This window comes from Gallinula chloropus, assembly GCF_964237585.1.
Source record: "Gallinula chloropus genome assembly, chromosome: 1".
NCBI classification, from domain to species: Eukaryota; Metazoa; Chordata; class Aves; order Gruiformes; family Rallidae; genus Gallinula; species Gallinula chloropus.
In genome coordinates this window covers 207,219,554-207,245,388 of record NC_140085.1, presented here as the reverse complement: position 1 = coordinate 207,245,388, position 25,835 = coordinate 207,219,554, and the positions used below count along the sequence as shown (strand labels likewise).

The 25,835-nt window shown below is 39.2% G+C and overlaps 1 protein-coding gene across 1 annotated transcript in view; it reads right to left on the bottom strand.

Moving 5' to 3' along the window:
* ZMYM2 (zinc finger MYM-type containing 2) overlaps window positions 1-25,835 on the bottom strand; it is a 95,638-nt gene that overhangs the window by 25,699 nt on the left and 44,104 nt on the right. The window contains exons 8-12 of the mRNA XM_084262831.1: window positions 20,303-20,453; window positions 19,339-19,454; window positions 13,792-13,908; window positions 13,038-13,188; window positions 791-963 (exon numbers count right to left, since the gene is read on the bottom strand). Coding sequence (XP_084118957.1) covers window positions 791-963; window positions 13,038-13,188; window positions 13,792-13,908; window positions 19,339-19,454; window positions 20,303-20,453 — 708 coding nt within the window. The remainder of the gene's footprint in view (window positions 1-790; window positions 964-13,037; window positions 13,189-13,791; window positions 13,909-19,338; window positions 19,455-20,302; window positions 20,454-25,835) is intronic.

Sequence of the window (25,835 nt, the reverse complement as noted above, 5' to 3'; positions counted from 1 at the left end):
ATAAGTGTAGTTCTTGTTCTGACATTATCAGTGTAGCTTTCCAGGTTGTTCACACCAGAGATCAAATATTTTATCCATGGCACTAAGCGCAGGCTAAACCCAGCTTCAAATTCACCTTTATTTCTTTCAAAAAAATGAAACAAAAAAAGCCCTCTTAATGTGAACTCTTTGCTGGTTGTGCTTCACAAGGTAGTTAAGCTTCCAGAGATTTAGGAATAGATGCCATCTGTTTGATTTAAACTTTTATTAGAGATCCATTTGGTCTTGCTTTTCCCTTTGGCATCCTTTCCACTGGGAAATACTGAACAATCAAAGCCTCTGCAGTTCAAACTGGGGGAGAAGGGAAAAGGCAAAAAAGGAGGCAAAAACAGGAACAAGAAAAACTCCGCTAACCTAGTTCATTGTCACTTAAATCAAGGTATCATCCAGTTGCTATTAACAGTGTTTTCAACATTCTGAATACACATTTATGAAGCTTTGACAAGAAAAATATAGTAGCAATTGAGGAGAAAAAGATGGAATTGTAAAGTAACAAATATACAATAGTAGTTCCTTGTTTTTCTGTAGCTCAACACTTCCTCACCAAACAAGTTAATCAATCTGATGGTAGAAATGCTGCTCTAAGATCTAAGAAAACTCAAATGATGAAATTACATACATTTGCTTATTGTCTAGCAAATGCTCTGCTGAAGTAAGACGTATTTGCTGCACAGTCCTTGAGATATCCTCACATGTGCATTTTTGTTTTTTTTAACTGTGGAGCTCTCATCAAAAATTCTGAGTTACTTGCCTTGTAGTACCAGTCCTGAAATTTTTTACAGCACTCTTCACTGCAGAAATCTCTCACTACACCATCAAGTTCCTTAGTTGCTCCCTTTTTGCACAGCTGTGAGCAGTAATTACAAGTAACACATCTCAGTCCTAACCGTCTTGCAAAGTCTTGTTTATATAGCAGCTTGCAGCCTGGAAACAGATTTTAAACATTAGGAACAGAGTAATTTTTACAGAGAGATATCACAGTTAAGAGTTAAATATTGAAAATTAAATGAATACAACAACAGCTAGCAATTGGGGCTTCAGAAAAATTCAGGTTGCATAACAGACTACAATTAAAGACATTTTTACCTGAATACTTTTTCCTGCACAACTCTATGGTTTCATGTGATATCTGCAACTTTTTCAAAACACTACACTTGCATTTGTGCTTATCAAACCCCCAAATAAGCAGTCAAAAAAAAAATACATAATTTTTCTTTTCACACAGCCCCATGCAAAAGCGTTAACTTGGAATTACGTTGCTCAGTTATACATCCTCATGCCAGATATCTACACAATGCCAAGCAGAAATTTTAAGCTAGACAACATTAGCCACTAAAACAATACCTATCTTCAAGGATCAACTCATTTCTATTACTGCTTTCATTCATATTAACACAGCAAACCGCTTAAGACAACTCATTAATTTTTGAGAACACTATGAGGTATAAGATGACCCAAGAACTGAGAAGCTTCTTAAAAAACACAACTATGAGGTAAGTGGTGATCAGTACTGAAAACCATTATGCAATGATAGGAGTTACATATGAAATTTGTGTAGGATTTGTATGCAGTGAATTAATTTTTTTTCTTTTCACATCAGGTGTGTTGGGTTTTTTTGTAATTGAATTTTCTATGCAGTCATCATTTTAAGTGACTATGTGAGCTATAGTCTCCAAAAACCTGATCCTCTCTCAAGCAAATTAGAAAAGACATTCTAACGTATTAAATGCATTAAAAGATGAATACTGAAGCTATTACAAAGGCTATTTTGAGAATATAATGTATTTAAACTACCTCAAATCTACTGTCTATTCAGCTGATACCGAAATAATACACCATATAGCTCTGTAATTGTGCTAATTTTACAGAAGAGAACAGCATGAGAAGATGAAGTAACTGTCTACATTGAACAGTGGAGGGACAAGGTAACATCTACACAGACCTTTAATCTAAGGTACTGCACCAGTTTTTATGATGTCCCAAACATCACAGTACCAAGTACAGAAATCAGGTCTTCTGAGTGCCCACTCTGCTAGGCCATATAATCTGACAGAGACAGACTCCTGTGCTTCTCCTAAGCTATGAACCTCAGTATGCAACAAACCTCCTCTGGCATACAGAATATAGAAATACTTTAATTATAATGTACTCAGTGATTTTAATTAAGCGATTTGCGCTGTTGACTATCAGGGTAGAATTTCATATGTGTAAAACTGAGATACTGTTTTAAAATCACTGAAAGCACAAGAACACAAGTGGACACTGCAGCAGATTGCATCTTCCAAGCCCAAGAGTTTTCACTTGCAGCACTACAAGCTGTGCTAACAAACTAGATTGGCTAGCAATGTCAAAACCAGACAATTACAGAATACAAGCAAGACACTGGGTGTAATAACTGGTTTTCTACTCTGGTTTTAGTTATGTGTCTGATTCTTTAACAGCAGAATAAAGAAAATTACTAACACACAAGACAGGCAGTGCAAAAGGAAAGTGAGAAATCGAGCAATTGTCGGTACAGTGCAACTAATTTGATATTAAATACACTGCTCTGAAGGAAACAATAATCCTGAAGACATCAGTGTGCAAACTTTTAGTTAAAAGTACCCATTAACACACTGAAAATTTCTTGCCAGTGTTCTTTCCTGCTGGCTCTCTCATTATCGTATGGGACATCAGATTCTTTCCATTTCTTTACAATTCCAGATATAGCTCAGCACCACAATGTATCCTCCTCCTCTCCTGCTGTGCCTTACAAGAGGCATTCAATGCTGCACCAGCCTTTCAAGACTACAGATGAGTAGCAGCACACTCCATTACCACACAGGTAAGCTGCATGCTGCTGGCTAAACAGTCGACAAAAAGGAATGGACAAAGTTGACATTTTTCTTGGCTCCTAAACTATAGGGAGTAAAATTGAAGATGACACCACTGTTCGATTAAGAAAAGTTACCAGGTATGAAATTTGCCATTCTACAGTCAAACATCTCCCTCTGTGACTCACAGAAAATAATGAGCAGTGAACGTTAAGTAAGGAGAAACAAGAAGTCCAAAATTCCTGCCCTTAAGACAAAATGCCCGAAAAGCAGAGTGATTTTTTTTATATAAATCACTGACTGCAGGGCTTCTTGCTGAAGGAGACCTCTACAGAAGATAGAAAATCCGTCTTTATAAAACTTCTGATGTTGAAAGAAGATTTTTAGAACCCCACAGACTTCTAAAACAAAAAGTACAGGGTTTTCAATCTGCAAGATCATGACAAAAAAATCTTCAGATTTGTCTGATACTTTGTGTCTTTGAAATAATCCACCTATCCAGGGAGCATCTGGTAGCCTCAAGATCTCATCACTTCAAATAAAGGGAAAACAAAATGCCTTTGCTTTTTACAGGATGTGTTCTAAACAGGTCCTTGGTACTCTGTACGTATCCAGGATGTAAATTTTTATTATGGTTTTGATTGGAATGGGAAGACTTTCCTGGAAGTATGGAAAAAGGTACTCAACTTTTGGTAAAACAGACTCTGAGGTCAAACAACTTGGTGTTCAAGTGCCCAACAGAAATCCCAAATCACCAGAGCAGTAGCATCCATGCTGGCTTGGCACGTGTGAAGGAGTGGGCTTTAACTGACAGCACACCGTGGATGAGTGATGCAGAAAGCACTGGTTGTCTGATCTTTCCAACACCAACACTAAAACCCTGAGGGTTTGGCCACCTGACTCCCCTGAGGATTGACAGTTCATTAGTGTAAGCACCACCTAAGCATCAACATTTTGAACAAATGAGTAAAATCCTAAACTCTCCAGCATTTCTGCTGTAACACCAGACACATAAGTTACAGTGTGACCAGACAGAAATCTCTGGTGCCTTAACTGATTCTAAGAGAAAATAGCTCTTAATAATTTCAAAGAAAACCAGAAGTGCAAGTCATTTGGTTGAAGCCACACAGGTCAGCAGATTCAAGCTACGCAAGTCATCTGTTATGTTCTTTAGCAAAGTTCTAACAGAAGACCATCCCACAAGTCAACTACCTCAGAGAGACCATTAAAGAGCATTTTCAGACAAAATATTTCCAACTCAAAATTGAACCAGGCAAAAAAAGAAGTAGCCAAGTATCTGCTAAATACACATAACATATCCTTAATTGCACTCAGAATTCTGGCTTCCAGTCAAAACCTAACACAAAACCCACCACTTTTAACAGCCCTGAACTTTCATTTCCCAGATAAACTGTGTAGGAGGATAAGCATCCAAACAAATGAAACAGGCTTACTGACAGGACAACACACAGAAGTTCCTCCAAACCTTTTATTTCTGGCATGTTCCATCTCAAGAGAACTTCCTTTCTCTTGGCAGTCCCAAGAACTGCTAGGGCCAGCCTCAAAGAGCCACCCATGGTAGGAAACATGATTCACCTGGCTGTTTCAGCACAAGCAAGCTACTAAGAACCTGATCTTACTCTACCAGTCTACCTGAATTTCAGGAAGTTCAGGGCATTGACACTTCAAGCAGCTGTGAAAAAAAGGAATGCTGAACTAGAAACACTTCCCAAGTCTTCAACACCTGTCTCTACCCCAGAGAATAACATCTTTTACAGAAAGTAATTGTTTCATTCTCAAAGCACTTAGTTCTCTACCTCTGACAGGTTGTGCTTACTAGATCTCCTTCAAGCTACGTACAAGACTTGCTGCTTTCTCATCCTGTAATAACCTCAACTGTTCTCCTGTAGTATCAAGCCTGTAGCATCACAAGCAATGTCTTCTGGAACTGTGTTGCATCCACATCTTTCTGCTGCCTTCTACTGTCTTCCCCTGTATTCAATTGAATGGAAAAGCCACCTCTTCCACAGCCACATTCCTATATCCATTGTCTCTAGCTTTGCAATCAATGAACATCAGTATCTTAGGAAAACAGACTCAGAGCATCCAATTTTGGGTCCTTCTTGGATTATGATTAAAATAGACCCCATCCTCCCTGAGTAACAGAGGCTGTGCATCTCAATTCCTTGTCTTCTGCTTAAGAACCTTTTATTATATTATTCAACTCAACTTTTATACATCTTCAGTTTATCCTGCTATATCCTGATACTAGATCCTACCTCATCCCTTTCTCCTCTCACTTCCATCCAGTCACTTTCTGCGTGTCCTTAAATCTTTTTAAAGTTGATAATTCTTTCAGGTTAATAATCACCTTTATAAACTTTCTTCTAGCAATGCTCACAATCTCGGCACCTTAAATTGTCATCACCTGTTATCTGCAACAGCCAGTGCTGTCTTTAAAGAACTGTCTCAAACCTCTTCAAAAACACAGCAATGGAATTAACATTGAAGAACTACAAGTTAACAAGCACCACTGTAGTCAAACAATGCAGTTTTCCACTTGCTATTCTTTATGATGCTAGGTATTAGTTCTCCATACGTGAAAAACCTCAAGATTCAGCACAACTCAAAATACAAATGCCATTACTGTATCAGTATCAGTGTTCTCCCTCTACAGAGAGAGGGAAAATAAACATACAATCTCTTCCACAGCGTAGTTCTGTCTTTGAACTTTTCCAAGTACAATAACACTGCCAGATGTATTAAAATCCATTTAACAAGTTAAAAAAATTGAAGTCCTTCCAGAAGATACGCATTCGAGAAGCACTGACTGTAAACTAGGTTTACACAAATCAGACTCTCCCACTTGTAGAATACCACAAAAACCAACTCTCCAGCTTTTCCATGTACACGGGTCAGTGCTTTCCATCAGCACAGCCAAGAGCCTTCACTTAGTGCTTCGGCAGCAAGGGAGCTTGTTAGGCATTCCATAAGGGATTTTCTGATTGGAATATGCTGTCTGTTTTTACCTTGACTCACTTTATCAGCAGAAACCTAGCTTCCAGATTTTACAGTAACAAAATCTGTTTGGAATATTCATCTGCAGCTGTAAAATTTAATACCAGACTACTGTGACATGGTCCAAACAACTGCATTGTGCCAACCTGAGCTGTCCAACAAACACTGCCGTGGCTCAGACTGATGACAGGGTGTCACAGTTTTGCGTAGCTGGGTGCTGAGAGAGAGAGAGGCCAGGGGCTGCAGAAAATGGCTGCTGGAATGCTCTGCCAGGCCCCAAAAATGTAAACATCAGGCAATTCAAGGCCAAAGTCACTCTGAGCAGGGCTGAGCCAATCAGAGATAGATTCATAGCACCTCTGAGAATCACATATAGGAGAAAACAACCCAGAAGCAGCTGCATTTTTGCCACCAGAGGACAGAGTGAAAAGATGTAGTGAGCTGTGCAGACACCAAGGCCGGGAGAGGGTGGGGGAGGAGGCGGCCCAGGTGCGGGAAAGAAAGATGTCCCTTGCAGCCTCTGGAGAAACCCATGGAAAAGGCTGAGACCCCACCTGTAGCCTGTGGAGGGGCTCCATGCTGGATGGAGCAGGTGGAGACATAGAGAAGATGCTGTGACCCTACGTTGGAATAAGCCCTTGCCAGCACTTGCAGCCATGAGGAGAATCAGAGACACAGAGATGAGAGATATTTGCGTTGGAACAGATTTGCTGGGGGGAGCATTGGAACCCCATGGAGGACTGGGACTGAGAGACATTGTGATAAAAAGATAAAGCCCTGTGGGAAAGGATTCACGTTGGAGAAGTTCGTGGAGGACTGTCTCCTGTGGGTGAGACCCCACGGTGCAGCAGGGGGAGGGTGTGGAATGAATGTCCCCCACCCCCTTCCCCAGCCAAGAAGGAAACCAACTCGCAAGGGACTGACCGAAGCCCCCATCTCCCAGTCCCTGCCCCCTGTGCTGTGATCGGGGGGAAGAAGGGAGTGAAACCATGACTAGAGTGAAGTCTGCCCAGAAGGGAGCAGGGGCAGAGATTAGAGGTGTTTTAAGATCTGGAAAACAGCTCATGAAGAAGTAACTGAGAACCCCATTTTTTCCCAGTCCCTGCTGCCCTGTACTTTGAGCAGGGGGAAGAAGGGAGTGAAATCATGACTAAAGGGAAATCCACTTAGAATGGAGGGGTGGGGGGAAGGTGCTACCGAGAACCCCGTTTTCCCCAGTCCCTGCCCCCCTGCACTGCGAGTGGGGGGAAGAAGGGAACAAAATTCTGACTAAAGTCTGCTAAGAAGGGAGTGGTGAGGGGAAAGTGTTTTAAGATCTGGTTGCATTTGTTTTACAATTTGGTCTCACTCCCAACTCCAGTTTTCACTGTTCTTTGTAGTATAGTGTAATAAATTAGACAGTTTTCCATCTTCACTTTGTGTTGAATCTCTTTTGCCCATGTCATTGCTGACAGAATAATCTCTCCCTGGCCTTATTTTGACTCCTGAGCCTCTTAATACCTATTTTTCTCTCCTGTCCAACTAAGAAGGGGAGTAATAGACTGACTTTGGTGGGCATCTGGCCTCCAGCCAGGGCTAAACCACCACACAGGGTCATCCCATTGTAAATTTTATCCACAACAGTCAAAGCAACTTGTATTCTCTCAGAATAACTCTGGAAACTCAAAATCCCTCTGAAGTTCACTTCCACTTTTCTACTAACCCAAGTTGTAGGAAAGCAATAGCTTCCCTCAGTAACAATATGACTTCTGCAACTGTGAAAGAGAATTTTTACAGATCACACACTTTCCACTTTTTAAGACACATGTTGCTTTTCATTTGTCCCCCTTTCCCAAGATCATCACCAAATAAACCTTCAAAAGAAAGTCACAAGGAAGTGATAGAATTTATCTTAGAGGGTCACTAAAAATAAAATAATATAAAAATAATATAAGTTAAAAAAAATGAACTAACATGGTAGGCTTAAGTTGAAAAGGCACTGTTGCAAGCACAAGTTATTTTAACATGGTAGGTTACTTTGAGAGATGCAGAGTGAGATAACAGCTCTGTCACGCACAAACCTAAGAACTTATAAGATTTTTATTATGCAAAAGTTATGTGATATAAAATCTTATAATATATTAAACATTTTCCCCCTGTAACTACATCCTGTACTACTTACCAACCCTTGATAGCTTCATGAGCTCCTACTGCCAAGTCACGTGCAGTTAGGAAGTTACAGTTATGCCATAACATTTCTCACTAAAACGGATGTTTAACTACTGTTTTCAAAAATTGCTGTACACTAGCCCAAATTCTATACCTTTAAGATTGTGTATCAGTGTCTCTAAAAATAGTTAATAAACTAAAAATAGCTGTGTGTAAGCAGTTTCTGTAGCTCTCAGGTTTAACACTAATGAAACCAAACATCAGGAACGAAGAGGTTCAAGCAGGCTTGGTGGCAACCCTCCTTCACCTACGGGAATACAGCTCACCTCAGCACAACCAGCATCCCAAATTTCCTCAGCATAGATCTTCCCCTGTCACAAAAGCCCAGCAACTGCAAGTTTTGGCAACACTTCATATCAAAAACCTCTTCTGAAACCCAGTTGCTAATGTTTCTAGCAACAACAGGAATTGCTCTGAATTTCAAGTAATATCTTAATTGCTAGTGAAATACTGTCCTGGTTTTGAATGGGATAGTTAATTTTCTTCCTAGCAGCTGATGCAGGTCTGTGGTTTGGATTTAGTATGAAAATGTTAACACACTAATGTTTTAGATGTTGATAAGCAGAGTTTACAATTAAGTTTATGACTTTTAAGAACACTGGATTGTTGGAGCAAGTCCAAAGAAGGTCATGAATATGATGAAATGGCCAGAACACCCCTCCTATGAAGACAGGCTCAGAGAGTTGGGCTTGTTCAGCCTGGAGAAGAAAAGGCTCCAGGGTGACCTTATTGCAGCCTTCCATTTCCTGAAGGGGCCTACAGGAAAGCTGGAGGGGGACCTTTTAGAAGAGCATGGAGTGATAGGATGAGGGGGAATGGCTTTAAACTGAAGGAAGGGAGATTTAGATCAGATATGATAAAGAAATCCTTCACTGAAAGGGTGGTGAGGCCCTGGCACAGGCTGCCCAGAGAAGCTGTGGCTGCCCCCTCCCTGGCAGTGTTCAAGGCCACGTTGGATGGGGCTTTGGGCACCCTGGGCTAGTGGAGGGTGTCCCTGCCCATGGCAGGGGGATGGAACTAGACAGTCTTTGAGGTCTTATTCAACCCAAACCAGTCTCTGATTCGGTGACTCTTCAGCTTTCCAGGACCTGCCAGTAAGGAGGCATAAGCTCTCCACAGGAGGTACACTTCAAAACTGGGATGGGACATGGCCAGGGCAACTGGCCCAAACACATATTCTATTCTGCATGATGTCACCTTCAATGTATAAAGCTAGGGGAAATTGGCATGGGAACATCATGACTTGGAAACTAGCTGGGTATTAGTCAGCTGCTGGTGAGCAACTGTGCCATACATTGTAATTTATTATTATTTATAACATTATTAATATTATTATATAAAAGTATACTTTACTGAACAATCCACTGCACAGCAATGGTTGGAAAAATGCCACTCTAAAATCTACAACTTTTAAACTAAATATACATCTTTCCTATATGTACTCAGCTCTGAGTTCACTTAATTTCCTCTATTTCTTTTTCCACCTGTCAGCTCTGCAGTATTTCAAAAGGAGTTATCTCTATTTAGATGAAACATCAGAATTGTTTATGCTGACTTTAATTCACAAAATCCAAAACTCCCAGAAAATTATTAGTATACTGTCAAGGTGATAGTAGGGTTGCTAGTGTCACAGCTGTCCTTTATCTACATTATGTTTGAAAGGACCTCCCAAGCATCAGGTAAATTAGTTACTCCACAGCTTACTGACCTTCCCCTTCCAAACAGCAGACTACTGGATATGAATCAATGTTATTAAAATTCACATTATAAAATTATTACAAAGCCTGTGTTACTTAAATTGTAACACTTTGTTCTATTGAAAAAATGAATTAAATGCTAAATAAGTCTACGAGTAAAAAAGTTATGGTGATACTCATCTTAAAATAGTTACATTGCTGGATTGCCAAAGATTGACTTGTGCTCCTAGACCCTCAGAAGGGACATCTATTAAAAACCCACCCCAAACTCAGTAACTTTAAGATTTCCTCAAGATTAAGAACTCATCCTCCGTTGTCACTCATGAAGCTAGACATACAAAAAAAATCCACAAGCAACTCCAATCATCTTGCTTTAGCATATACAATACACTTCTTATTTTAGATACCAGTATTTTGGAATGAGGCATTCTAGTGGCAAACCACCAGGACAATTCAGTTTACAAAGTCTCAGCACCAAGGGAACAGATTTCCACTAGTCTGTTCAGGTTGTTCTTCCTCCATATACCATCAGAGTTTTGGACAGAAAAAGCATCCTGTACTCCAGAAAAGAAGCAATAACCATCTTTAGAACCAATGGCAGGTCAGTTCTAATTATACAGTATTGCAATGGAAGTTTGAGCTGGCCACTGTGTGTATTTTTGAGCATCTCAAAAGAAACATATAAAGAAACAAGAGTTGGAATGAAACTGCAAAGAAATACTGAGCCCTGAGACTTTAATGTGGTGCCTGGGTCTCTGTGTGAATATATACATATATGTATGGGTCAAAAAAACCCCAAAACCAAACAAAAGCAACTCAGGTATGATGTAAGCAGAGGACTGACATCTTCAGAACTCCAGCAAGGTAGGCATAAGCAGTCAATGGGTATTTGGGGTTGATCTCATATATGCTTTCCCATCAGTTTGTTTGAAGATGAACAAAAAAGCCCCCTTGCTGAAATTTCAACACCTGTTTAACTTCTGTTGGGTTTATGTAGGAGCCTTCTTCTATAAATACACACATGAAATTTTCCACTCTTTTCCCCTGAGACTTCAATTTCTTCCAAAAACGCCAGTAGCTTCTGTGACTGAGCATCTTAGGCTATTTCTTCTCAAACTGTAATACACTGTCTTCTGGTGAAGCATAACTGCATGCTCAACAAAACCACCTATGCTGGGGAAGTTTCCTGAACGCTTTATTGTATCAAAACCAGCATGGCCTCAATATCCAACACGTTTATTTGGTTCACCTACTAGTTTTTCTATTTTACAAACAGTTGGACCTATTTCTGGGAAAAGGTTATGGCATCAATGAAAGACTGCTAGTGTTTGGGTCCCTAGAAAAGCAGGAAGAGAAATCTATCATCTCTGCTGATGGAACTTCTATTTGCTGACATCCACTCAGTCCACATAAAGACCTGACCCTCTCCTCCCCATTTCAGATCCAAACACTGTTAACTCTTGGATTCCACTTTTTCTGCAGTAGTTTCATTTAAAATACAAGGCTTGGGTTGTTTTAACAGAGCTTCTGTCAGGTCAGCAGTTTATTTGCATCAGGTAATACAGCTTTTTCCACATGCATCACAAAGTGGACCTTAGCTACAGCTAGCAGATGTGTGCCATATTTATTCAAGTTACATTCTACTTAATGGTGCTTTAGAGTTATCTTCTCTCTGTCACTCACTGATTCAGATCATGACAATAAACTGATCGATTTCACTTTAATGATAACATTTGGCACATTCATCCTCATAAAGATCATCCTTGCTCTTAAGCTGTAAGTCCAACACATGGAAACTCACAACCCACACTAAAATGTCCCACAATGGATTCCCCTCATTTAGTAACTGTATTCATGCAGGAGGGAGTGTTTTCATTTCTTTCCTTCCTCAAATTTTCCAATAGGAAATACAAGTCCTCACTTACTTCAAGCCTTCTCATACAGAAATGTACCCATGGAAGCACCAGTATGATGTAGCTTACATTATGAATCTTAACTGATTTCACTGTGACCACCACCAGGCTTTAAAATTAAGGAGTCTCAAGTATTCATAGTACCACCATCATATACTGTAATCTCCAGGGCAAAAATGTTTGCTCTTGTCTTAGAATATAGTGGGTGGAATTGTTAATTCACAGGAACAATTTCTAGCTAGATGTTACTGAGCACTGCACCAATACACTTCAAAACTGGGCCTTGCTTTGTAGTTTTTTCCTCTCCAGCTATCACTCTGTAGCCCAGAACACAAGAAAGTAATCATGGCAAAGAACTTAAGCCACCTCACCCCATTCATTGGACACAGAAGACTGCAGCGTCCACAAGGGATGGGGGTAGAGGGAAGACTGCCTCCAGCTCTGCATTTCACCTCTCTTCCAGGTTAACATGATCCTGCTACAAGTAAAATTGCATACCTGCTGTTTAATCTGCCTGAAAGCAGAGAATCTTCAGCAAGGTTTATCAAGTGATAGTGAAAGTGGTGTAACTAAAGAAAAAACATAATCACTACATCCTCCAGAGATTTACCTGAAACACAGGTAAATGGCTAACATCAGGATTAACTAGCAGTATGAAAGGGCAGCTCACTGGAAGTGGAAAGGATACCCTCTTATTAAGAATGCATTTTGCCATTTCTATTAAAACAATCAATATTTCAATGCAACTTAAAAGAATCCTATGCCTATATATCTGCCTTTTATGCTGTCTTCTTTCTTTCTAAAAGTCCAAACCATTAGTTAGGAAGATTGTAATGACACTGGTCACATACATCAACAGGCAAACTATTACTTGAAAACTATTCTAAGCCAGTGTAGAAAGACTTTCCACTGCTGTACTTAGTTTTGAAAATACAAAAAGAAAGCTTGGTATTCCCCAATGCATTTAATGTTGGTACAGGCTCTGCTGCATAAAATTAAAGTAGTAATTTATGGGGGTTTTTTGAGCACAGGTACATATGCACGTGCATGCAGATGTGTGTGTCTTTATAAAGACAGACAACGGGGGTTGCTCTTCCTTAACCTGAAGTAAATGCTGAGAAACTCATCAAAAGAACATAAACTCATCAAAAGAACTTAAACCCAGCCCAGATAAACTAACAGCTAGATGTCCTTCATTAGTAATAATGAAGAAACTTTTATTTCAGCCTTAAGTACGAAAGAATTAGTGGCTACCTTATATTTTAACATTAAATGTTTACCACAGTAAGTCAACTGCAGTAAAACCACAATTACCAACACCTCAAGGAAAAACTGAAGTACACACATACCTTCACTACAGAACGGTCTTTTGATGCCAGAGAAATTCACTGTCTCGTGCAGCGTTTTCTCCTCCTGACAGTATTCACAGTATGTAACGATGCAGTGCAGTTTCTTATAATCATCAGAACATGCTCTGCTGCAGAACTGAAACACTTTGTTCTAAAGGCAAAGTGGCAAAGTATCATCAATCGGGTTAATGGATAAAACCTTAAGATTTGGAGAGTGAAATTTTAAATAACAGTTTGCTATTAAGACGTAGCTTCAATATGCAAAGTAAACAGAAGTGCAAACACAATTAGGGCATGACTTCTAATGCTAAAAATTAACAGTTCTCACTCAAGCTGACAGCAAGAGCTACAAATAACTCATCATTTTGTATTAAAATGCTAAACACAAAACATGCCAATCGTTCTTGGCATACTTTAACAAACATACCTCATCCAGTATTTCTCTCAGTTCATAAAAAGCATAACAATGGCCCACCATATCTACAGTCACATATTAACTGAATATGAAAGCAGATTTCAAACCTATGGCTGATCTGAGAAATTACATTTTTCTTTTAATTCCATATATGATTTTTAACTTATTTATGAACAATGACTTCTGCTTTTATTCATACCTATGTTAAATGACATTCTACAGAACCAGGTGTATTTAAAAGGTATCGAAGCTTAAAAATTATCTAGCAAAATTGTATTGGGAGTTACAGATTTAAATTTTAAACACTTTGTTCAGACAAGAACACCAATATCCCCTTACCTCCCATTCCAGTAGTTCTGGCTTTGAACAAAAAGAACTTTTGCAATAATTACATTTCAACTGAATATCACTGGGAGAGACAAACTGACCATTTGTTGAAGATTGCACACTGAGAGTCTGAAAAACATAAATATATATATATACACATATAATTAAAAAAAGAAAGTTACTTTTAAAATGTGTCTTTTCAATTAAACCTATAGCATTTGGGAATTTTATTTCTGAGATTAAACTCAGAAACATCTCTGTAAAAAGCACAAGAGGTTAGTCTTTTCTCTTAATTCTTTTTCCCTTGTCATGTTAAGGTTTTCCAGTCCCAAATCTTGCTTCCACCATAATTATTCATATTATTTTACCTTACCTTTTTAATGTCTGTTATTTAAGGGTAATTACAAATTGAAAAAACCCAAACCCAACAACACAATCTCCCAAAACGAACACCTGTTAATCACAAAACGTGTACTGTCAGGTAAGCATATTTCACAGCTTTGGCCACAGCAATTCAAACAAAAAGCTACAAACAAGTATTTTCAAATCCAAACCTCACTAAGGCAGATTATCAATGCTTTTCCTAAGCACACTGCTTGAAAAGACAAACAGTAAAGTAAAAAGCTTTCAGTGAGACAACCTGCACCTAGAGAGAAAACTACCTGGAAGCCCTATCTGTCCTCAATCACAATGGCAGGGAGATGCAATCATTTAAACAGCCAGCATCTAAACAATTAAGGGTTTTCTGATTGAGTAAAACACTATGGATTGCACGTGTATGTATGAGAGTTCAATTCTGTAGCAGAATAATTCACTTAATGCATTTTTGAGGCAATCAGTTCAGAATCCAATTTCACAGTATCTTTAGTCTTCCAGCAGTTCTTGTATACCTACAGAACATCGCCTTCTGCGCTACAGCACGCAACACATGTGACATCCAAGGAAAAATCTGAATCAGTGGTGACTGCAGACACTTGAAGAAACCAGATGATTTTTTTAATCCACTTTCTCAAACCTCCCCATGCCATTTGTAACAAGACAAATATACTTAAAGACAACAAATTCTCTTCAGACAGATGCAGTACTACCTTTCCACCTCGTAACAGTGAAAATGTAAAATATTTCTGTTGCTTTGCTTCCAAACTCCTATGTTACTAAGAGTTTGCCTACATTAAAAAAAAAAAAAAAAGACTGATTACTGATATTCATAAGGGGAACACTGTCATTTTTCCCACTATATCCAACAAATGTCCCTGTGGTTCAGAGAGATTTGTTAGACCTTGGCTACTCTAAATAGGTAGCTGAACACTTGTGCTAGGATGGAAGCCACAAATGCATTTCAAGCCCACAGTCCAATGTGTGCATTCCTGCATTTGCAGGTTTCCTCACAAAGCAAACACCATGGTCAACATGTGCTCCCATATGGGTCACGAAAACACAATGGAAGCTCTGGTTGAAAACAAAGAGAAATCAAGAAGCGAGTACGCCCACCACGTCCAGTACAGGAATGAAGGAAATATTAAAGAACTAGCAGATAGGACAACTTGTATAGAAACACTCAGAGGGACTTCTGGCCTCCTCATGTATGGCACCATAGCTTCTTTTCTTTCTTTTCCCCAGGGTTTGCTCTAGTAGAAATTCAGGCCCTACATAGTCTAAGCGGCTGGTAGGTAAACACTGGCAAAAGCTAGAGATGCAAGAACAATGGAGTTTGAGACTGTTCTTGTTTTAAAGAATATTTACATCTAACTGTAGATAAAAAATAAATAACAAAGCATTACTGCTTCTAAAATAAAACTAATGTTTTTATCATAAATGCCTGTGTTTTCCTGCAGAAATCAGCAAAGAACTGGATTTATGCTCCTGAAATCTCTAAAAGAAGATGGCTGTAAATCCAACAGTTAATAACAACATGATTTTCATATGCTTTGAAGCTTCTATTATCCTGCTTACAATTAATTGCTTCTGTATAGTGTTTTAATGAGTCAAGATAACATGCACGTAGTATTTTCATCACCTTGCTTTGCCTCTAACTTACAAAGTGCTTAGAATAGAGAATATCCTTAGGAGTTACTTGGGAACATTATTACACATAAAGACTAATGCAGCAAAAAGACAATGAATTCATTGAAATCTTCTATGTGTCATCACAAGCAACAAGGTTTTATTGATGTTTTGCTTTATCCAAGACATCTTTGAAATAATATATATATGCATACCCTTCTGAATATCTTAAAGTCAAGCAAAAAAGTTACATTTAATCTGACTGTTCTTGAGCCTGCTGTTAGCAGCAAAACTATGGAAAGTGCCAAACAAAGTAAAAATCATTGTAAAGCCCTTTTCAGGCTTCCTTGCAACCACCTCTAAGTGCTCTAAGCTGCCAAATTACTAATGAAGAGCAGGCAGACACAGCCTTGGACTCTTCAGAAAAGACCAGGCCTGCAGCACAGCTTCAGGCCTGCCCCTGCCACCTCAGTGCAATGATAGAGGGGTTATCCTTGCTCACAGCAACACAAAATTCAATTTGTAGAACCATTTATGTATGTAAATGTTTCATGGAAGGGCGAAGAGGGAGCCTGACTCTGGCTAGTTTTTTCCCTAGTTGAAAAAAAGCCAACCCAACTTTGAAAGAATCAAGGTGTTCAAGTGAAAAAAAGAAGCCGTATGTAGGAAGAGCATTTTACATATGGTCATTCCTGGGGACTGTTACACAAGAAAAATCAGGGTACTAAATTAAATGGGGAAGAAACCAAACACTCCCCTTTACATTCATGCACAGACAAAGCTTCCAGCCTCAATTCTTTTTATTATGATCAAATTGGAATAGTATTTCTGTGACAAGCAGACTGAGCTTCCCCCATGCTACCTGCTGCAATGCACTTTTTAAAAATAAATGTATGCGTGTGCACACCAGAGAGAGAGAGAGAGATAAGGTATGTAACAGAGAACTCACATACACCATAATGATGGTGAAAGAACACAAGACTAGTGAATAACCTGAGTGCACAACCTGCTAAAACCCATTATAATTCTTATATATATTGGTCCTACAGCTCCCCAGATGCCTCCATAAATTAAAACCAAACCAAAACAAAACCCCAAGGCTTTAGCATGAGTTTTCGGGGGTTGGACCCGATGATCTCTCGAGGTCCCGTCCAACCCCTATGATTCTATGATTCCAAATATTTTGCAGAGACTCGTGTTTTGCAAGACAGCTTGTACTTTAAGGCACTCACACAGTTGCTAACTTTGGGAAGACGCTGGTACTACAGCCTCCATGTTCACAATAAATAAATTAGCAGTTTATTTTTCCTTAAGAGACAAGATCAGAGCAAGATCTTCAACTGACCCAGTAAAGGTAGCGATAGCAAACCTGGCTTAAGCAAATAAATCTTTGGAACAGTTCTGTCCTCAACTCCGCAATAACATCCTTCAAGACAGCATGAAAGAAGACAAGATACAGTTGTGCTATTCTACCACCAACCACCAAACAAATAAAGAATCTCTTAGAAGGATGAATGCCCTTGCAAGATGTTGGTACAAAGGAGAGTATAGATCTGGACAGGGGTTGCACAACAAGCAGCTCAACTGAACCTTTCAAATATTTTAATACATTAAAACATCAGTCAGCTGGAAACAAAAGTTAATTCATAAAATGACAACCAACCCTGAAGTACTGTAAACAAAATGGGAATTTAAATATTCTGACCCATTTGTAAACCAGTACCAAAATTTTTGCAGAAGGGAGACCCAGACCTGAAACAGCTGCTATGTTGTTCTGAGAAGAGTAATCCCTAACAAAGAAAAACACATAGGAAGAATAGATGCAGGAAGACAAAAGGATTAATATAATGGCAGAAAATTTAAACAAGATTTATACACGTTCATAGACTGTGAAAAATGTGAAGCATTACAGCAAATCAGCCATTTTTTTCAGAAATAATTCCAGAAAATATTCCAATTGTCTGAATGGATTAAACATCTTCTCAACTTTGTTCAATCCCTTACGTGTCACTTCTGTATAAAAAAGGCCTTAAAGGAACACTTACAGTCCGATGCTCACATTGTGGTACACTGTCCTTTCCATTAAATACTAAGGAACAGAACAAAGCAGCTGTTCTCATACAATCAAATCATCTAACAGTGAACACATTTTATTCTTCTAGACAGTGAAAGCATGAAAACTATCCAAAGTTAGAATCCAACAGAAATGTCTGAGCAAACTAACTGTAAGAAAGGCACTGCCTACCCCTTCATGATCTTTACTGGAAACTTACAGACTGTATGGCTGCTTTAATTAAACTCCACCACAACACTAAAGAGAGAGACTACATGTAGCACTGAAAATGCAACAGAAGCATCAGCTAGGTCTCAGTAAGGTCAGAAACCTACAACAAGCATCCACTGTTCCAACAGTTGTATTCAACAATATTGCTTAATGTTGACTTATCTGCAAATCCAAGACGGCCCAGGCTATATTTGTCATTTATTAGCTTTATTTTTCTCACTCACATAGAAGAAAGATTTTGCTCTGAGAGCTCTTAGGGCTACAAATCAATTTTAAGACCACATTGAGTACAACAGATCTCAAACAAGCTTGCAAGAAGCATTACAGATCTGTCATTACATACTAACAATCTGCATCTATTTCCTTAATCAGTTTCACTGACAAGACATCTAGCAAATTGGTTTGGATGGAAACGCAGAACAAGGCTACATGATGGAGATCCTAACCAGGGTGTATTAAGGAAGCAATTAAGAGATTGATTTGCTTCTGAGTTGGCAGAAAACAGTTTAATGACCAATGGGAAAACCCTGTACGGGTGTAACTGTACAACACATGAGCAGGAAATTATCAATTATACAGCGCACACCTGGGAAAACGCTTTCTACATACAAAACCTGAAATACTTCTTTAAAAATGTTCTTTGATCATCTAGAGATTAATCACTACATCACATTTTACATATGCTTTAACCATAAGCCACATTAAAAAGATGACATTTTCAACAAGCACAGCAGCCTCTTCCAAGTGTGCCTATCGTTAGGCTGCAACTCTTTGGTTTCTGGACATAATTTAAACAGCTAGTTTCATCCATAAGTGTTCCTAGGACTTTGGCTCAAACCTTTGATTTCAGAGACAGTCACTATTCCCCATGCCATGCCTTTGTTAGTACAACATTCAACATGAGAATTTTGTTAATGTTTCATATAAAAGAGAGGAAATTTGTTGCTCTTGAGTGCAAAACAGTGAAGCTCATCTCCGTGAAGAGGCTGGGGTGGTAAAAATAAGATGAGCAGCAATATCGCCTTGCGTTTTCTCACAGTATCAAGGAGAAATGGGTCACTGTTATCCAATTTTATGAGTTTAAGATAGCAGCTAGTGCTATCATTATGAAACAGAATTTTGATCAAATAAATTACAAGCCAGAAGCATCTGCTGCGTTAATTCTAACTCAAACCTGTATGTACAAGCAAGTTAGTTTTATATGCAGATACTTAACACAAACACAGGCACACACATATTTAGGGAGGAAAAGACTTAACACAACAGCTAACCTGAAATTTAGCTACACAACTGGAACTGCAAAAGTTGTACAGTTTTCCATCAGGCATTGTGGCTTGATACTGAGGTAAAGAGTTTCGGTTACAAAAGTGGCAAATAATTCCCAAACCTAAAAGAAAAACGCAGTTTACAAACAAAATAAACACAAAATGGTAGTGCAAAAATTACTGGATTACAGGTCTGTTCTTCCCAGCCTTTAAATGTTAGAAGCTAAGATCTGTCTGTTTTCCAGTCAGCTTCTACAAGTCACATAAAATCCAGATGCTTTGCAGAATTCTTCCATCAAAGATCTGCATTAAACATGGAACAGCACCTGCTTCTATAAAATGCACTAGACCACTTTCAACTCTGAGTTTGCTGAATTGTGATCTATGCCTACTTCACATACTGAAGAACATGATTTGAGTTATTTACCAGTTTTCTTCACCTAGATTAAAAACTTTACCTAGAGAATATCCATATACCTTTTAACTACCTCTATCCTTCTCCAGCTGTTGCCTGAGGAGATACAGTGGGATGGAGTTGGATCACAAATACCAATTCGTATGCACATCATTCTGTGACAGAGCACATTCACAGAATCACAGACAGGTTTGGGTTGGAAGGGACCTCAAAGCCCATCTAGTTCCAGCTGCCTGCCATGGGCAGGAACACCCTCCACTGGCCCAGGTTGCCCATTATGTCTCAACATTTTTTTCCTGGAAGCCTTAAGACAGTTAAAAACTGTTTCAACACCAAGAAAAAAGGCCAGTGGAGAAAATGATCCCTCATAAGGTCCATTTACTAATGTTGAGTAAAAGATGGGGGTCTTTTTCCCCTTCTTCCTTTTTTTAAGTTTGGAAACCTATAAAGGTGCATAGGGTAGTTCTTACACAAAAAAAACCCCACCCCCAGTGTTAAAAGAAAAATAAATTCTACTGTTATCAGTGATGAAAATCCATCATCCTTTTCACTTACATTGTGATTTTGCATATTCTGATTTGTGTGTGTTCATGCATGCAGTTGAGCAGTATGGCTCCATATATCCATTAGGTCCTATGCACTGAGTCATGTCAAAAAACCTGCACTGAGCTCTGCAGCCAGTACAAGATGTTAATTTGCCATATTTCTAAAACATAAAACAAAGCAAAACAATGCATTAGTTAAAACTATGTTTGGCTTTTGGTTTTAAATTATGGTATAAGAGACAGAGGAAAATTAAGTTATTTACTTCTGCAATTTGCTTCCCATCAGAACCTTCCTATATTAACTAACTCTTGTGAGTATCCTATCAAGAGCATTCAGCGCTACAACTGGGTGTCTTGCTCCTGGGGAAACCTGTCTAGAACTAAACAACTTCTGTGTAAAGAGAAAACACAAACACATATCCCTCAAAGAACCCCAAACATGCCAAACTCCACAATCCATGAACTGTGTTAGGAGTACACAGCACATCATGCTGAGCTGGAAAGTTTGAAACAACTCTGTTCCTCTCTCCCTGTTAATGGAGCATTGATTGTAAGAAAGGAAACAGAGTCTGAGGTGAGAAAGATGAAGGGTATAGAATAATGCTAAACTGAAAAAAAATATTGCACTCTCCAAATGATAGCCTCCTTAATATAATCATGTATGAATTAGGTGTAGGAGTTTCTTGGTCACAGCATTGTTAGGAGAGTCTCTTAACTTCACAGCTCTCCTAGTTCCAGTGCTCCAGGCAGGAGAAACACACTACTGAGTTCCTATGCTCCTCACTGGATCCAGTGAGGAACTGTGACACCACGAACCTGGTAACTGACTCAATTTTGACATCTCTCAACACACCAGTCAGTCAATCAACAGCTTTCCACAGAAGAGAACAAGGGTGCTATAAAAAGCACGGGAAGTCACACCAAGCAGAAGCACCAATGACACAGTTAACACACAAAATCGATAGTTCTGATCTGCTACACGTATCACACCCTTCAGCACAAGGCAATTTCACAAGCACCATAAAGCAGGTTTCAGGAAGAAAACATCTGGACACTTTCCCTGCTCAGAGAAGCAGTGTCACGGTTTTGACAGCGATCGTTCCTCATCTGAACAGCGAAGAGTCTCCTGTCAGGCAGACTCTCACCTTCCTGAGTATTCGGGAGCACCCTACTGACACTGAGGCACTTAGGATTTCTTCCCTTCTGCTGATGAATGTAGCACCATCACCCTCTCCCTTTTCTCCAGGACTGAAGGGGGAAAGAAAGCCAAGCCTGTTTCAGAGGTGCTTTACTGTGTTCAAAGTAACAGATGCCTGAGTGGGTGTCTTTGCTCTTCCCATCTTTACCTACCTACATTTGAAAACTAGCTAAACCCATTCTTACAGCCAGGCAGAGATGGAATTTAAGGGTTTATAAGATGTTATCTTCCCTGTATTAAAATCATGTACATAACAATATACAAATACACATCCTCTGCCACTATTAGGTGTGGCACCTTGCAGAGACCAGCCAAATTTCAAAGTGCCACACAACTTGACCATTTCCACATGCCACTTAAATGAAACCTTTGCTGTAGGTTTCCTCCAAAAAGAATTGTGTTAAGGTATCAAGCTCCTACCTACAGGTGAGTATTTTATACGACTCCAGCATCCTTCCTTCCAATCTTGCTTCATTTTTTTTTCCTTTAACATTAGAAGTTTTATCCAGCACCTAATAATCTTCCTAATGAGCCAGAAAATTCACAACATTCACATTAAGTACCAAGACCAAAATTCAGCAATTATACTGTTCTGTATGTTGGAGTTATTCTGCCAATACACACACTCATCTCTTCTGACAGGCCAACTGACAAAAGCAGGGCATCAAGAATACTTTAAGTTGTATTACAAATGAGAATACAGGAAGTCACCATTTGCAAAGGACTTGACTTCTTTGAACAAGCTTAATAGACAGCCACCATCAAAAAAATCTGCATGCACAAATAGCTGTGGTACCTCTAGAATAAACCAGAGTGTTAAATCTACAAGAACTGATGCAAATGTTCTGGCAAACAGCTTAAGGAGCCTTCAGAAATATTATCAGAAAACAACATACAGGTCAAGCTTTCTGAAAGAAAAATCAAGTTGAGGCCATGATGACCTGAAGAAGCAGCAAGATGTAAAGTAAAGGTTATAATAAATGAATTTATAGTAAGTTGATCAGAATCAGAGCATAATCAGGAAAACATTGTGTCAACAGACTGCATGTTTCAACAAAAATCGCTTGAACTAGATTTTTCTAACCAGCATTTCAAACATCTCATTATTTAACTGATGTCAAGAAAGGATCATACACAAAGTACAGCGCAACAACATATCCATTGCCTCTAAATTTCATCCTCATAATAGTGAATTTGCTTCATGATTTGACCCTAGATCTTTCAGACTTAAAAGCAACAAGAATATTAATTATTAATATCTAGTAATAACATAGCAAACCTAGATCTGAGTTATCAAGACCACAAAGAACATCAATTTCATAAAAATCTATCAAGGATGCAGAAGATTCTGTGGGTAGAAGCAACAGCTAATCTCTCACTTTAATCTTGTCATAGCAACTAAGAAAAGGGTTTGAGTATTTCTGCATTATTAGAAGTTTAAACATGTTTCACAAGTGAAGAAGACAGGACACTAGTGAAGAAAGAAAATAAAAATTCAAATGCCCCAAACCCTTCATATTTATTGCTCCCAAAATCCCATCATCATCATCTCCAAGTTCTATTCTCTTCCTGCATTTTTACCACTCTTGCCAGCGCTCCCTGAACTTGTAAATTTGTATATTTAACCTATTCAAAAAACCCAAGGAATACAACACCATGACAAAAAAGATTAAAACATACCTTAAACTATTAATGAAACATGTGCTTTTAAATCCTCTAACTCAAAGGCTTCCTCCATCGACATCAACAGAGAACCTCATACTGCATCACCCAAATGTTTTTACGTAACCATAATGCAAACCAAGAGTTTTCTCTAGATGACACCGTCTTTTCTCGGGGTCCTCAAGTAACTTACAGTTCTACTCTCACAATCCTCACAACAAGTTATCTTTCACCTCTAAGAACTGATTAATTTCACTCTGCAGAAGCAGTATCAGTTGCGAATCCTTTCCCTAGAAGTGCCCTTCCAGCTGGAATAAACAAACAGAAGAGTCACTACAACTAAGGAGACGCATCAGGTCAAACAGCATTCTTATGAGGTAAGGATTTTTGGCCTGGAAACAAGGCAACTTAAAAAGCATGTCAGAACCAAAAATGGTATAGTGTAGGGCATCATGGATTAACTGTTCCATTGTCTTTTCTAGTAACAACAATGGGGAAATCACAGGAGCATCAAGAGAAGTAGTTTCAAAACAAACAACAGGAAGCGGCTCCTCACATAACAGCAGCTCAGCAGAAACCCTCACCAAAGAGTGTCACGGATGGAAAAACTGTTTATAAGTGTTCACAAGGAGACTGGACAAGCACTGATTACAGTGATCAGCTAAAGATAGCCCACAGAAACCTTGCATATGTCTGAAGAGATCCCCTGACTTCTGGGGAGTCAGCAGGCAAGAATGCTCAGGGGAAAAAAGCTGAAATACCCATCCTGTTCTTACCCCTCCCTGCCTGCCCCCGTACATACACTGCAGGAGTGTCAGTCCCCCATGTGAACCAGAACTGTTCTCATGTAAATGAGTATTTTAACAATCCTCAAGGAACAATGGATATTCAGAAAACGAATTAAAGAAAATGCTGTATCACTGCTGCTATTTCACAGTCAGGAGACAAAAGCAAGAACTTCACTGGTAGAGAGAAAAAAACACAACAAAGAATACTTCCTAATGAACATTTTGGTAAAGAGGGAAGAAACTTCTTGACTCTCTGTAAAAAAAACCAGAACAGCAGTAAAGAAAAACCAAAAAAACCTGCTTCGTTCTTTGTTTCAGAAGTACAGAATAACGTAGATTAGAGGAGACCTCAAAAGGTCAGCTGCAACCTCCTGCTGAAACTGGGTCCAGAGCTGGTTGCTCAGGATCTTGTCCAGTTCAATCCCAGCATCTCCAAAGATAAGCGTTCAAAACCCCTCTGGAGTATTTCACTGTCCTCACAAAAAAGCTTTTGCTTCTATTTAATTCAAGTTCCCCCTTTTTCAACTTGTGCCTGTTGCCTCTCACCCTTCCACAGTGCACTTCTTGGATGATTCCAACTTTGTCCTCTATATACCCTACCACTAGACGACTGATCCCCCTGCAGTCTTCTCTAGCTGGAACAAGCCACCGCTTCCTAAGCCTGCCCTCCTGTCACATGCTCCAGCCTTCTAAACATCTTGGTAGCTCTCCACTGACCTTGCATTGGTACATCAACATCTTTCAACCTGCAGAGTCCAAAACTGGACACAGTGCTCCGGATGCAGTCTCAGAAGTGCAGAAGGACTGTGGGCAGGGAGGGGTGGAAATCACTTCCCTTGACCTGCCAGCTGCACTTCTGCTAATACAGCAACGGTTTTCCCAGAGAGGCTGCAGAGTCCCCATCCTTGAAGTTATTCCGAACTCAAATGGACAGACTCCAGAATGACCTGCTCAAGTCCCTTTTGACATCGAGCATTCTGTGATATAACCCAGGATGCATTGGGCATCTTGGCTGCAAGGGCACACTACTACCTCCTGTTCAACTTACTATATCCACCAGGCCAACCAAATCCTTTTCTCCAAAGATGCTTTCTTGGCAGTTATATTCCATTCCAGGTCAAGCACTGGCTTCACCTTACACTCCCCATGATACTTCAGTGGTAGGTGAAAGTGATTATAGACAAAACCCTGCACCTGCACACTCAAAATAGTATCAGTTTTAAGTTTCCTTCAAAGATGGAGTTAATTCAGAACTAATCCACAAGTAACAAGCATTTTCCCTTCCATGCACCACTTTTGGTAAATTCAAATCTATGGTGCTTTATGAAAATATATGCAAGTTTAAGAACTGAAATTTTAAGGAAAATTTTAAGTAAAAACAGTGCTATCAAATTAGTAAAGAAAAACTGCAGCAATTAGCTTACTAAGTACAAAACCCCCTAGAGTTAATCCAGAAGCAAAATTTCTACAGAATAATGGCCCAGTGCCCTCTGAGAGAAACTTAATGCAAAGTAGGGTAGGGAGGGATAGGTGTAGTCCCACTATCTAGATTCTGCACTGAAACAGCCTAATTTTAGTTAAATCCCTTCCTTATCTGACCTCTTTTAAAGCATGAAGTCCAAGGTAAATGCAGAAGCCTGAATATGACTTATATTTGATTCTAAACACACATCCTTTCGTAACTTCTTTGTATCCCCTATCAGAGACTTAATCCTAGAAATCCAACCTACTTCATGGTAGAATGAAGACTCACAGACAACTGAGAAAAAGACACATTTTAAAACACTTCATGCAATGTGAAAACTCTTACGAGTTACTAGATCTATACACACTTAACATCTTCATTCTGCTCACTAGGACAGTGTGTAACTCAAACTGGCAACTACAGAAGTGCA